We start from the raw sequence: 12,048 nt of genomic DNA, 5'->3' as shown, positions 1-12,048 counted from the left end.
TTTGTGTAGCTTTTATTTTAGTAATGAATGAATTTCGCAATTTAGACAACTTTTTTTTGGCAATTTTTTCTCACTTTTTTCTGCCTCATTTGACTCCGTCAAGTCATGCTAATTTACCACGACCATTACGCCTTAGCATAATCGCTCAAACACACGAAGATCATAGTTTAAAGGTCAATAGTAAAAAGCCATATAGGTAACCTTGATCAATCACACGAATGAGCTAAAGGTGGAGCTGATGTTAAGTGTCGGAGGAGCTCTGAAGGTGGAGAATTTTGTGACCATCTGAAGACTGCCCTAAAGGTAAACTTGATGGTGACTTTTATACAATTGATCGCACGATATGATCACATTACAGAGTTGAATTAGAATCAGATTGAAGATTTGACTCTTGTGGATTTCATTTGAATAAATTTTTCATCATATTCAACCTGAATATAATTTCTTTTGCCCAAAAAATGTGCGTGAGCGTAAACCGAATTTTACAGGTTTGTGATCTTTGCGATTGCAAAGTTATATAACTAAAAGAGGGGTTGGGCTACTCAAGAAATTGCATTTAAAGTAAAATAATAATATGTAGGGGAGAGCGGGGTTAAAAAAGTCACTTAAGGGTTTAGAAAAAGCTAAAAATATCATATTTCCAGAATAGATAAAACGAAATGTATAGCTCATTTTTTAAGGAAATTTACTGCCCTACAACTCTTTCTCAGATCATTTTGATCTATCTAGCTAGGAAATATGATATTTTAGGCTTTTTCCAAACCCTTAAGTGACTTTATTAGCCCCGCTCTCCCCTACTAAAAATTATAAGAAATTGTTTCCACGTGTAGTATATTTTTTTTTCGAAAATTTGTTAATTTTGCATCTTTTCATTTTTCATTATTTTTTTTTAATCTTCTGGTGATCTTCAAAACTTGACGATCACTTTCGCAATGATCTGCATTCAGCACTCACCCAAAAATACATATAATGAAGGTTCGAGTTGACACAGATAATAGCTTTTAGTGGATTTTAATAATAATAAAAAAACACACACGCTTGGACAATTATTAATTAAAACATTGATTCCAGTGACATTTGAATCCTACCTTTTAGATTCAAGAAAATGCCATAAAATTTGCTGCCTGTAAAAAAAAAAGAAACAACAGACGTTCCATGAAAGCTTTGGGTGTTGTGGAGAAGTGAAAAATCCAAGGAAATCAGTATGCTTCAAATAACGCGATCACCCTGAGGGATCTTGAGGCGATCTTTGGTACAATTTGTTGCTGTCCGATGCATTTTCAGCACACATCATTGTGCAATACCCATGCGGGATTACAATTAATTGACCCCACATGCTCGCGCCATCAATTGAATTCCCGGGCCCAAAAAGGTCGAATTTTATGGAATTTCGCACTCACAAAATTCACTTGGCTGAGATTTTCTTTTTCTCACTTCAAGGGAAACGTGTTTTGCACCGCACCAGATCAGCATATGAGAGGCTGCACACAAAAAAGTCGTGCAGCAGAGAAAGAAGGCAAATTCGATACATTTTTTTGATTCAATGCGAAATGTGATGCAATTTGATCTCCGCACCATCATCTTGCGCTGCAATTGAACTCATCTCGCGCACCGATGGTCAGTGGGTCACCGTGAGATCTTAAATGTGCATCTACATCCATATAAGTTGCCTCACCAGGTGATCAACAGATGAGTGAAGTTGCTGTACCGCGTTCACCGAATGTTTACCCATGTTGAGTACTCTTGTAACGTATTTCCGTCCCACAATGGTGAGAGAATAAAAATAAAATGCGCAGGTAATTTACCGGGACCAGAAACACCTTAAATGCTTAAATTTTCCATTAAATTTCATTTAAAACTAGACATATCAACAAATTATTCCATCACACCACTTTCACGCAATAAATTAATGATTACGAGTTCAATTAAACGTGTTCCAAAATGTTTCTGTAAAACAATCACGATTACTAACTTTATGTGAATTTTTTATTCGTCGTTTGTGCTCGTAAATTTTATAAAATTCATTCCTAATATTCTTTTTAAAAAAGAATAAAATCATAATAAATAGTTTCTAGAGCGCTTGAGAGCTTTCTCGAACAACTTTTCAACAACTTTCAGAATTAAATAAAATAATTTAAAAAAAAAGGAGAGAAAATTCGAAATAATTGAGTGCGGTAATTTCATGGAAAAATTCATAAATTTTTATATTCAATTTAATGCTACCGCGACTTTGCTAAATGAGACATTGATATGGGCAATTATGGTGTCTGCAACATAGCCTGTGCTGTGGAAAGAACACCTGGAAGAAGTGAATTTTGGAAAGCTCTCGCTTGAGCTTGGGGAGCTCAATGTTCTCTCAGAATTCACCTCGATTCCCTTTCACTTTCTTCTTTACTTGCAATGCCCACACCCGAACAAGAGTGGTGCTATTTGTCGCTTTTTGGGGGACCTTTTGTCTTGCACTGCACAAGCATAGAATGTCATACAGTCAGACCACAATTCAATTTGACTCTCGTTGTGATGTAAATAATTCTTCAGCTCCATTGTCTTCCAATGCCAATCTTGAATTCTTGAAAAAAAATTCATTGAACACTCCGAATTAACCCACTTTTTCATTCTCCTGCTCCAAAAATTGTCACGTTGTATATTCCTCACACGAAATTCCGCAATCGATTGACTATCGTCGTTGTCGGTCTCTGAGGAATTTTTACCATTGAGACTCATTTAAATTGCGCATTTCTACAGTTTGGATGTAAGAGAAAAAAAAATGCACACGACGAAAGTGATTTAGTGTGGCAATTACGAAATGCTACATTATCGCTACCTATATACAATAATTTTTGAGCATATATAGCTGCAAAGAAAAAGTTCTCAGAGCTTTCTTGTTGCAAGTAATTCGGGGAGCTCCCAAAAAAAAAAACGTGTTGAACATTTTTCATTCTTGAAGAAAACAGGGCAAAAACAACGTGTCAGACAGCGACATTGAACCAGTACTGCCTGAGAATTGCGAAATTTTCTTATAAACTTTTAATCTCCGTCTGAGCTGATGCAAAAATTTTGCCGGCTTGCTTCCATATATTTTGTGTCCAGCCAGGGGCTTTTTTTGTCCATAAATCAATATTTTTTATTATTGATTGATCGAATATGATAGAGGTGGCAAAAGAAATGAATAAATTAACATACCGCAGCTATACTCAAGGTAATTTTCATACACACTGTCTTGGTTCATTCATTCAATGCAGGAAAATTTCTTATCCTATTTGGAAAAATCATAACGCGTCAGTTTTAAGAGTTGGTGTCTTGCAACGTATTCTTAGGTAAAGTTTATGCGTGTAACTTTATTTGTAAGCTTTATTGGAAAATTAAAATCATTATATCTCAGGTTCTACGAGACCAAGAAAGACTTTTTAAATAGTTTTTTTTTAAATAAATATTTCGGTAATTTTCAACAAAAATTGCTACTTTTTGCTGTTACAAAAAAACAGTTTATCGCATTCTTTGTCCATAAGGGCCATAAGGAATGGTTCAATAGGTTTCTAATGTTCTAAAAAGTTGTAGAGTTTTGTAAAACCTTTGATTTGAGTGTAATTTAATCAAAATTAATAAAGCTGTCCTTTTGAAAAGCCCCTCATATTTGCTAAACGGCTTAACCGATTTTGATATCTCGCTCAATACTACAACATATTAAAATTTCAATTAATCAATTATGAAAATGCGAAAAAAATGAAAGTTGTCTGCAAAAATCGGGAAATTATTGTTTTTTTTTTTGGAAGAAAATTGAAAAACTGAAAATACTCAACCGTCAATATTCATTATGAATTTAAAACTTCAATATAGTGTCATCTAGCGGATTTAATATTGTATACGAGATGGCATGAAATAATAAAATTTGAACTAAACGAACTTTCTTTTTGCATTTCGACAAAATTCGTGATATCCGTATTTTTTCCCAAATTTGTGGGCATAAAACGCATTTTTTTGCGCTCCTGGGAACTTACGGATGCTCTGGGAGCCTCGGGGAGCTCCTCCGTGCGGAATTTGGGGCCCGCGAAAATTTTGACGGTTGGGTTACAAATTTGAAAATTTTGACGGTTGGGGATTTTACACGCACTTTTTTTCCCGGAAATGAATTTTCGTGACTTTTGGAATTTTTGATGCCATTCGACGCGGCGTCGCTTCCTGATTGCAAAAACTTACTTCCGGCCGGAAAATTCGGCGGAAAACGCGAGAAAACTGTAAAAAACTGAAAGTGTGAGGGAGACGGATAGCGGTAAAATGCATCCATCTCATTTTCCCTTGAGCAAAAAGTACCAAAAATAGCGCTAAATTCAAAAAGTAGTCAAAAAAGCACGAATTTTATATGGGGGCGCTACGAAGGGGGCTCTGGGGGGAAAATGAATGTCGTTGGTAAAAACCGCCTGGTATCAGTAGTCTCTGCACCAAATTTCATCGCGATCGGACCAACGGTGTAGAAATGCATAGCTGAACACGACTGATTACCAACATAACCACACTTTTGTGATTCTTTTTTCCATGGATGAGGGAATCTCAATTTACGGCCTGGAATTTCAGGTATTTTCTCCCGGATCTCCTGTGTCTTTTTTCAAAATTCATAAAGATTCTGATTTTTTAGGCCAGGGCACTAGTGTCACAACTAGCGGAAAACAATGAGATTCGCTTTTTCATTGCTACACAGAGTTTGAAACCCAACAACCAAATTCACCTGCTGGAAGTGAATGAGGATGGGGATGCTGCTCTCAAGCCCACAATCTTTTCGCATCCCTACGGTGAGGTGTGGAAACTCAACAGTAGTCCCCATGATGCAAATCTCTTGGTGTCCTGCTGCAGCAGCCAGCAAGGGAGTCAGGTGTCAATGCGAACAATGCTTCTGACCCTTCCGGATGGTGATGCTGTTCCGGAAGATGGGCAGGAATTTTTGAGTTTCAAAAATGCCGAAGAACTTCCACTGGATGGGCATGGTGGTGAAGTGAAGACGACGGAATTCCATCCCGTGGATAGCAACATTCTGGCAACAGTTGTTGATGGGAAGGTGCTACTGATGACCAGGGCTGAGAGTCAAACACGAGTCGTGGCGGAGGTGACGTCGAAGAATTGCCCAAAATTCACTAGTGGCAAGTGGTCGCAGCATCATCAGGGCAATCAATTTATCACTCTCCATGACTGCACCATCCGTTCGTACGACATCAGGGATTCCAATCACACAGCTTGGACAATTGAGGATGCTCATGCTCAGCTTGTGCGCGACATCGACTGCAATCCCAATAAGCAGTGCCACATTGTCACCGGTGGCGATGATGGATGCATCAAGATCTGGGACAGTAGGAATACAAAAGAGGCTGTCTTTGTGCGCTCTGATCACTCACACTGGGTCTGGAGCGTGCGTTTCAACACATTCCATGATCAGCTGGTACTCTCAAGTAGCTCTGATAGCAAAGTCCTCCTCACATGTGCATCCAGTGTTAGTTCAGAAGCCCAGGCTGATGATGCAATCACGGAAGGTGGAAGCAAAGAACGTCTCCACGATGGGCTCTTGCAGACTTTTGAGCAACACGAGGATTCTGTGTATTGCGTGGAGTGGAGCAGTGCTGATCCCTGGACTTTTGCATCTCTCAGTTACGATGGGCGGGTTATTGTAAGCAAGGTTCCGCGGCAGTATAAGTATCAAATTTTGCTATAAAATCCTGTATTTTATTTCCATGATTACAAAAAAAAACTTGCAAAAAACGTTCAGATTTTTCAATTTTCATCTCACAGCATTTACTCACAGCACGATAGTCAAGCTCACAGCAAAGAGAGCAAAGAGCATAAAGTTTGTCAAGTCAGTCTTTTCTTTAATTTTCTCGTGAGCGGATGTGTTTACGCGATGGTGCAATAATTTATTAATTTTCTTCATTTCTTCATTTCCTCGGACCAACTTTCCACGAAAAACTTTGGAGATGTTTGCATAGAGCATGGTTAAGGGCAGTGGGAGTGTTTAAGAGTGTGGAATTTTAAGTGATTCAGGGAAAAAATGAGTGTATAACCTCAATTGTTTTTGCGACTGCAAGAGCCCCAAAAATTGTGTTTATATTTATCTAATAGTTTATTGATTTACCATAAGAGCAAGAGGTGAGTACATTCCGGATAGTTGTGAGTCAGATTTCACTGATTTTCCGTAAATTTTCTCTCATCTAGCATGGGATTTATGTAATGAGAAAAATGAGGCATAGCACGCAGATCGATATTGCACAATATACGAGCTCTGGCTTTTCGCTTCTCAATGGAAACTGATAACACTTGTCAGCTTTGGGTCAAGGCCGCGATAACTTTCTCATAAAACATTTTTGGTGACACTCATTTCGGTGAATCTTCGCGGTGGTCCACAGAAATGTAAATTTTTAATGCCTTCCTGTGGTTTTGCGTGTGCTGCCCGCGGTTTTTCTACTCTCATTGATAAGAAGATAAACATTTAAATAAACTTTTTTTTTGTACATACTTTTGTTCCTTCATAATTCAACAATATTGTTTAGTGATCTTGAACGCATTTCATGCCTAAATAAATCAATTAATTGGGAAATTATCGAGAAAATTACCCCATTGTGCTATTTTTGCACTCAGCTTCGTGTTTTGACTCCGCAAGAAATGCGAGAGTGAAATAAATTTGCAACAATGTTGCTAGAGTTGAGAAAAAAATCCTTGAGATATTTGGGAAGGAACCGTAAAGACACAAAAACATTTTTTTCTTGCCTTCCAAATCTGCCCAAGAATAGATCAAAGTGGGAAGAAAAAAGTTCACAGTTAAGAGAAATTCAGTGATCTTCCGAAACTTTTGTTTTATTTTTTTTTTACAAACCATTCAGTTAGAAACTTAAAAATAAATCTTCTGGAAGTAATCATAACGCGTCTTGTGAAAGAAACCTCTTTAATTGACACAATAAGAGAATTTAGAATCTACTATCTGTGGTATACTGACTCTAATTCATTGCCTCCAATTTAGACAGACTAATTGAAATGCCTTCTTCATGAATATTTTCATGGAGAATCTCTCAAGATAGCGGCGTAGTGAAATAAAAAAGAGTAGCAAGCAAGACAGCTCATATTTAATATGCTGCTCTCTTAATAATTGAGTGAATTGCAATGCGAATTGTTAGGTAAAGAAATAAAATGCTTAATCAACAATATGCAGGAGTTGCTAGTCGATCCCAAAAATAGAGCACCACAGATTTTGTATTTCATACAATGTGCATTTTTAGTGCCACTAGAGCAGTAAATTTCCATGGTTTTGGGTCGCATTTTGGTGCTTTTCTGAAAGTACAAGAGAGCTAAATTCGCTTAAATAAATAAACTGACATGATAATGGAATTTCTGAAGAATTTAGAATTATATCTCTTTTAAGATAAATTGTAAAATTGCAATTCGTGTAAGCTATGAGAGCTTTAGACAGGTTTTAGCATGTGCAATGTTATTTTACAAATTGGTTATTTACCTAGATTAATTAATTTTAATTCTTAACACTACGATTATTTTTTTAACAAGTTTTTGTAGTTACAGAAACAGTTCTTTCCAAAATAGATTAAGAAAAGTAAAGAAGTCTTTTGTGAACTTTAACCCTTAAGAAGCCAAGTGGGATAACTGAACGAACTCAGCACAGGGTTACCACCTCACATTACATTCTGACCCAGAGATTTTACCTTAATTTTTTAAATATCCGTAATACTAAAAATTACGTCGATCTCCCGATAGGCAATGAAATTTATTTTTATATATTTCTTTTTATTTAGAATTTTTTTTATTTAAAAATATTAAATCAGTTTTCTCAGTTTTTATTTATAAGTTTCACTTTTTTCGTGAACTTTTTAATTTAAAATGTAATTTTGACTTAAAAATTTAAGCCTGACTTTGGAAATAAAGTTAAGCCGTTTATTAAAACAGGCCTAGTTTTTTTAAGCCGAACCTTAGTTCCTTTAGATCAGACTTTTAAGACGAATTCGGCCTCAGTTCAGCCTGATCTAACCTTTAAACCTTAAAAGCCTGACCCTAAAAAAAACTTAAGTCTAGTCTACAACAAAGATCTTGCTTAAAAATCTTAGGACTGACTTTAAAAACTTAAACCTAGTTTGAAGAAAACGGTAGTCTAAATTAAAGAAGTTTATTCTGGTTTAGAAAATTCAGATCTGACTTACAACGATTTTCCTTTAGCAAAAAAATTGAAACTTTATAAATTACAGAGCACTAAATGTTTTAGTTTTCTAAAACTGCCAAATGTACTGAACTGATCCTATTAAAATTCTATCAATAACAAAAAAAAAAGAATTTTCAAGGGCTGTGAAGAGACTCTCAAACTCGATAAACTCCAATATTCGTTTATTTTTTGAGGTTGTCGCTGTGAGGTGTTATCAAACCTCTACAGAACAATATACCGGGTACTAAGCAAATTATTTAATGATGTATCATTTTCGAGACTTTAAGAGTCTTATCTTAGTGAGTCTCTTTAAATCATACTCCAGACACAATCTGTCGTAAAATTTTATTGCTTTCTATGGGAATATTTGCCAGGTAATCTCACCTGATGCACACAACAATGTAAGTCAATTGAGTGTCGTGCGATTGACACGCCACTTCTTTTTCTATTGACTTTCACGACCAGCAGGAGCAACGAATTGGGCACTCTCGCAAATTCGTGGAAGTTTGAACTTGACCTGTGATAGTAAATTCAAATTGTAAATGCCCTGAAATTGAGCTGCGTGTATGCAAATGATTGAAATTTCACGCGATTAATATTATTTCCTTCTTTTCTTTCTTCAATGTAGAACAATTCCGCAGCCATGGCATCATTCACAGCATGGGATTATGTGGTGTTTATAGTGATGCTCCTGATCTCAGCTGGAATTGGAGTGTACTATCGATTTACGGGTGGAAAGCAGAAGACGACAAATGTGAGTCATTGAAATTCCTTCTTGTTGGTAAAAAGTATGTAGTGGGAGGAATTATATTGAAAAATTGCAGGAATACCTCCTAGCAGATAGAAGTATGAGTGTTTGGCCGGTTTCATTCAGTTTAATGGCGAGTTTCATGAGTGCCATCACAATTCTCGGTGTCTCAATGGAGAATTATCAATTTGGTACCCTTTTTGTCATCATTAACATCTCCTATGGGCTCGCCACACCAATTGCATCCCACCTCTACCTTCCAGTTTTCTACAAACTCCAAGCCGCAAGTGCCTACGAGGTTGGATTCATCTTTCTTTTATTACATTCCTGGAAAATTATATAAAAAAAGAAATATTTCTTATGACAGTACCTCGAAAAGCGCTTCGGAAGAGCCACAAGACTCTGTGCCAGCATTGCGTACTCACTCCAAATGATTCTGTACATGGGAATTGTTTTGTACGCACCAGCATTGGCTCTTGAGGCTGTCACGGGAATGTCTCGAGTTGCTTCAGTTCTATCAATAGGAATTGTTTGTACTTTTTATTCAACAATTGGCGGAATGAAGGCTGTCCTCATCACTGATGTTTTCCAATCAATTCTCATGTTTGCAGCGGTTTTCAGTATCATTATTGTAGCAGCAATTCTTGCCGGTAAATTACTTTGGTGGAAGTTTTCAAATGAAATTCTTAGAATTTGTTTATCTTTCAAACAGGTGGTTTGGGAGAAATTTGGCGTGTAGCCGAAGAGGGAAATCGTATTGAATTTTTAAAGTAAGTTCTCAGAATAAATCACAGAATAATTATAAAAATTCCTTCTGTAATAAAATTTATTGCATTAAAATAGCTTTAATCCTGATCCAACTGTACGACACACGTGGTGGTCCTTAATAATTGGCGGAGGCTTTACGTACCTGTCTCTCTATGCTGTGAATCAAACTCAGGTGCAACGTTTGCTGACAGTGCGAAGTTTGAAGGCGTCCCAGGCAGCCCTTTGGCTCAACTGGCCCATTCTTTCCCTCCTAAGCTTCAGCACGTCCTTCAGTGGACTCGCCATCTACTACTACTACGCCAGATGTGACCCACTGCTTCAAGGAAGAATCTCATCGAGAGACCAGTTGATGCCGATCTTCGTGGTGGACACAATGCACGAGTACTCAGGTCTTCCGGGACTCTTTGTTTCCGGAATTTTCTCGGCAAGTCTCTCCACTGTATCTGCTGCTCTCAATTCCCTAGCCGCTGTTACCCTCGAAGATTACATGAAGCCACTGTATCAGATGATTAAGAAGCGCCCTCTTGTTGAGTCCAAATCGACGCTCCCCTCCAAGCTCATGGCTTGCGTCTATGGAGTTATTTGCATAGGGATTGCTTTTGGGACTCAATCTCTCGGTGGTGTACTGCAAGCGGCTCTAACAGTATTTGGCGTTGTGGGTGGACCCCTGTTTGGTCTCTTCACACTTGGGATGTTCAACACAGTTGCCACTCAGAGGGTGAGATTTATTTTTCTTTGCCTGATTTTTTTTTGAGAAATTTTTAATTAATTTTATTTTTTCTTTTATAAAGTCTGCAATATTTGCCCTGCTGACCGGCCTAATCTTCTCATTGTGGATTGGTTTTGGTCAACCGAAGCCACCAGTAAAGATGTTGGAGTTTTCCACCGAAGGCTGCACAGATAGCCGCTTCAATTCCACTTTCTATGCCTTTACGCCAATTTCAGAAGCTCATTCAGCACGATTGGCTGTTGCAGACGCCGTTCCTGATGATTCTGACTACTTTTGGCTATACCGTCTCTCCTATCTCTGGTACAGTGTCTTGGGATTCCTCGTGACGCTCTTTGTGGGCTTAGCTTCGGCCTACATTCTCAAATGGCTCAAGCTCGAAGGAGAGTCGTGTATCTATGAGGATGAAACAAAGGAGTGCATCAACACAGATCTGTTCTCACCACCAATTGCTTGGCAACTGAAGAAGCGCTATGCCAAATACATTCAAAACGGCGGCATTGTAAGCATATATTCTTTATTCTTCCACTTTACTCTTTCAAAGAAATTGATGTTTAAACAATTTTTTTTCCCACCTGCAGGTTGATATGTCGAGCAACAAGATCATCAGCGAAAATACAAAATTCTAAAAATCCAGACAGTTGTTGATACAAAAAAAAATTGGTTTAGAAAGTGAATTTAAATGATGAGTATTACATACTCTATATTTTATGTTAGTTAAATGCATAAAAAATTATATATTGCCCATGAGATTTTATATAGAAAAATTGTTAGTTGGTGGCTCAAATTTTTTTTTGTTTTTGTAATAATTAATTTTTTGGAGGGAGGTGAAGAGAGAAATTGTTAAAAAATGTGCTCTTAGGGCGTAAGAAAAGAAGTCTTCCACATTTACAAGAAAGAATGTAGTGTTGCAACTGGATGTACTTATCAATCAATGTAGACAACATGTGTACATAGGCGTGATTAGCAATATAACGGCATTTCCAAGGAATTTTTGTGTTTTACTTATTGTTTTTTATACAGAAAATAAACATTTAATTGGTGGCAATTGTGAAGGAATTCTAAACCTTGACTTGGAAAACAGGAGTACTTAGGAGAGCATCCCCGTGTCCTGGAAAACAGAAGTTGCAGAACATCCCAAATACCCAGAACGCTAAACGCCCAACCGCCAAAGGATAATTTTTTTAACCTTTGGAATGCGGAGGCCTTGGTAGTTACGTAGAATGCGAAGGTGGGGTCGTTGAACGACCCCAAAAAGAAGGCCAATTTTCTCCAAAACTATACAACCTGGAGTTGTCGGGTTAGTGCCTATAGATTCCTTATATAGTCCTCTTGCCCCTTGCATCACAAATTCGCCACCCGGAAACACGCAGAAGAAGATATTAGGGAAAAACTTTTTTCACTCCTTTTTCCCACTTTCTTCGTGAGAAATTTGCCACGAAGTTGACCGCGACTGCTATTTTTTTCACTCTTCCCCATCATTCCCCTCACTTCCCGCACCGTGATAAATGGCAATATTTCTCGAATATTCTTTATTGTTTTGCACACTTATATGCTTCTAATTATGTTTTATGTTGTTTATGTTACTTATTCGCGATAATTCTGACACTGAGAAGGTAAAGT

General features: G+C 37.4%; 2 protein-coding genes across 3 annotated transcripts; both read left to right on the top strand.

Annotated features, from left to right (window-relative positions):
* Window positions 1-4,509: 4,509 nt before the first annotated feature.
* Window positions 4,510-5,745, top strand: LOC129797410 (EARP-interacting protein homolog). The gene is made up of 2 exons (XM_055839933.1): window positions 4,510-4,572; window positions 4,634-5,745. Exons 1-2 carry the CDS (start codon window positions 4,534-4,536, stop codon window positions 5,696-5,698), a joined length of 1,104 nt encoding a protein of 367 aa, XP_055695908.1. The 5' UTR covers window positions 4,510-4,533; the 3' UTR covers window positions 5,699-5,745.
* Window positions 5,746-5,815: 70 nt separating this feature from the next.
* LOC129797404 (putative sodium-dependent multivitamin transporter) lies at window positions 5,816-11,416 on the top strand. Of its 2 annotated transcripts, none has more exons than XM_055839914.1 (8): window positions 5,816-6,129; window positions 8,811-8,936; window positions 9,007-9,228; window positions 9,298-9,580; window positions 9,643-9,700; window positions 9,774-10,416; window positions 10,490-10,927; window positions 11,007-11,416. In XM_055839914.1, exons 2-8 carry the CDS (start codon window positions 8,826-8,828, stop codon window positions 11,052-11,054), a joined length of 1,803 nt encoding a protein of 600 aa, XP_055695889.1. In that variant the 5' UTR covers window positions 5,816-6,129; window positions 8,811-8,825; the 3' UTR covers window positions 11,055-11,416. The 2 variants fall into 2 exon arrangements, with proteins under 2 accessions (XP_055695889.1, XP_055695888.1); XM_055839913.1 differs by lacking the exon at window positions 5,816-6,129 and adding an exon at window positions 8,579-8,720.
* The last annotated feature ends 632 nt before the right edge of the window (window positions 11,417-12,048 follow it).

Source organism: Lutzomyia longipalpis, chromosome 1, assembly GCF_024334085.1.
Source record: "Lutzomyia longipalpis isolate SR_M1_2022 chromosome 1, ASM2433408v1".
Classification (NCBI taxonomy): domain Eukaryota; kingdom Metazoa; phylum Arthropoda; class Insecta; order Diptera; family Psychodidae; genus Lutzomyia; species Lutzomyia longipalpis.
This window is presented reverse-complemented; position numbering and strand designations above follow the sequence as displayed.

Coding starts and splice junctions, on each gene's coding strand:
- LOC129797410 (XM_055839933.1), top strand. CDS start 4,534: ATGGATGAGGGAATCTCAATTTACGGCCTGGAATTTCAG. Junction 4,573..4,633: donor TTTACGGCCTGGAATTTCAG/GTATTTTCTCCC, acceptor CTGATTTTTTAG/GCCAGGGCACTAGTGTCACA.
- LOC129797404 (XM_055839914.1), top strand. CDS start 8,826: ATGGCATCATTCACAGCATGGGATTATGTGGTGTTTATAGTGATGCTC. Junction 9,701..9,773: donor AATCGTATTGAATTTTTAAA/GTAAGTTCTCAG, acceptor GCATTAAAATAG/CTTTAATCCTGATCCAACTG. Junction 10,928..11,006: donor ACATTCAAAACGGCGGCATT/GTAAGCATATAT, acceptor TCCCACCTGCAG/GTTGATATGTCGAGCAACAA.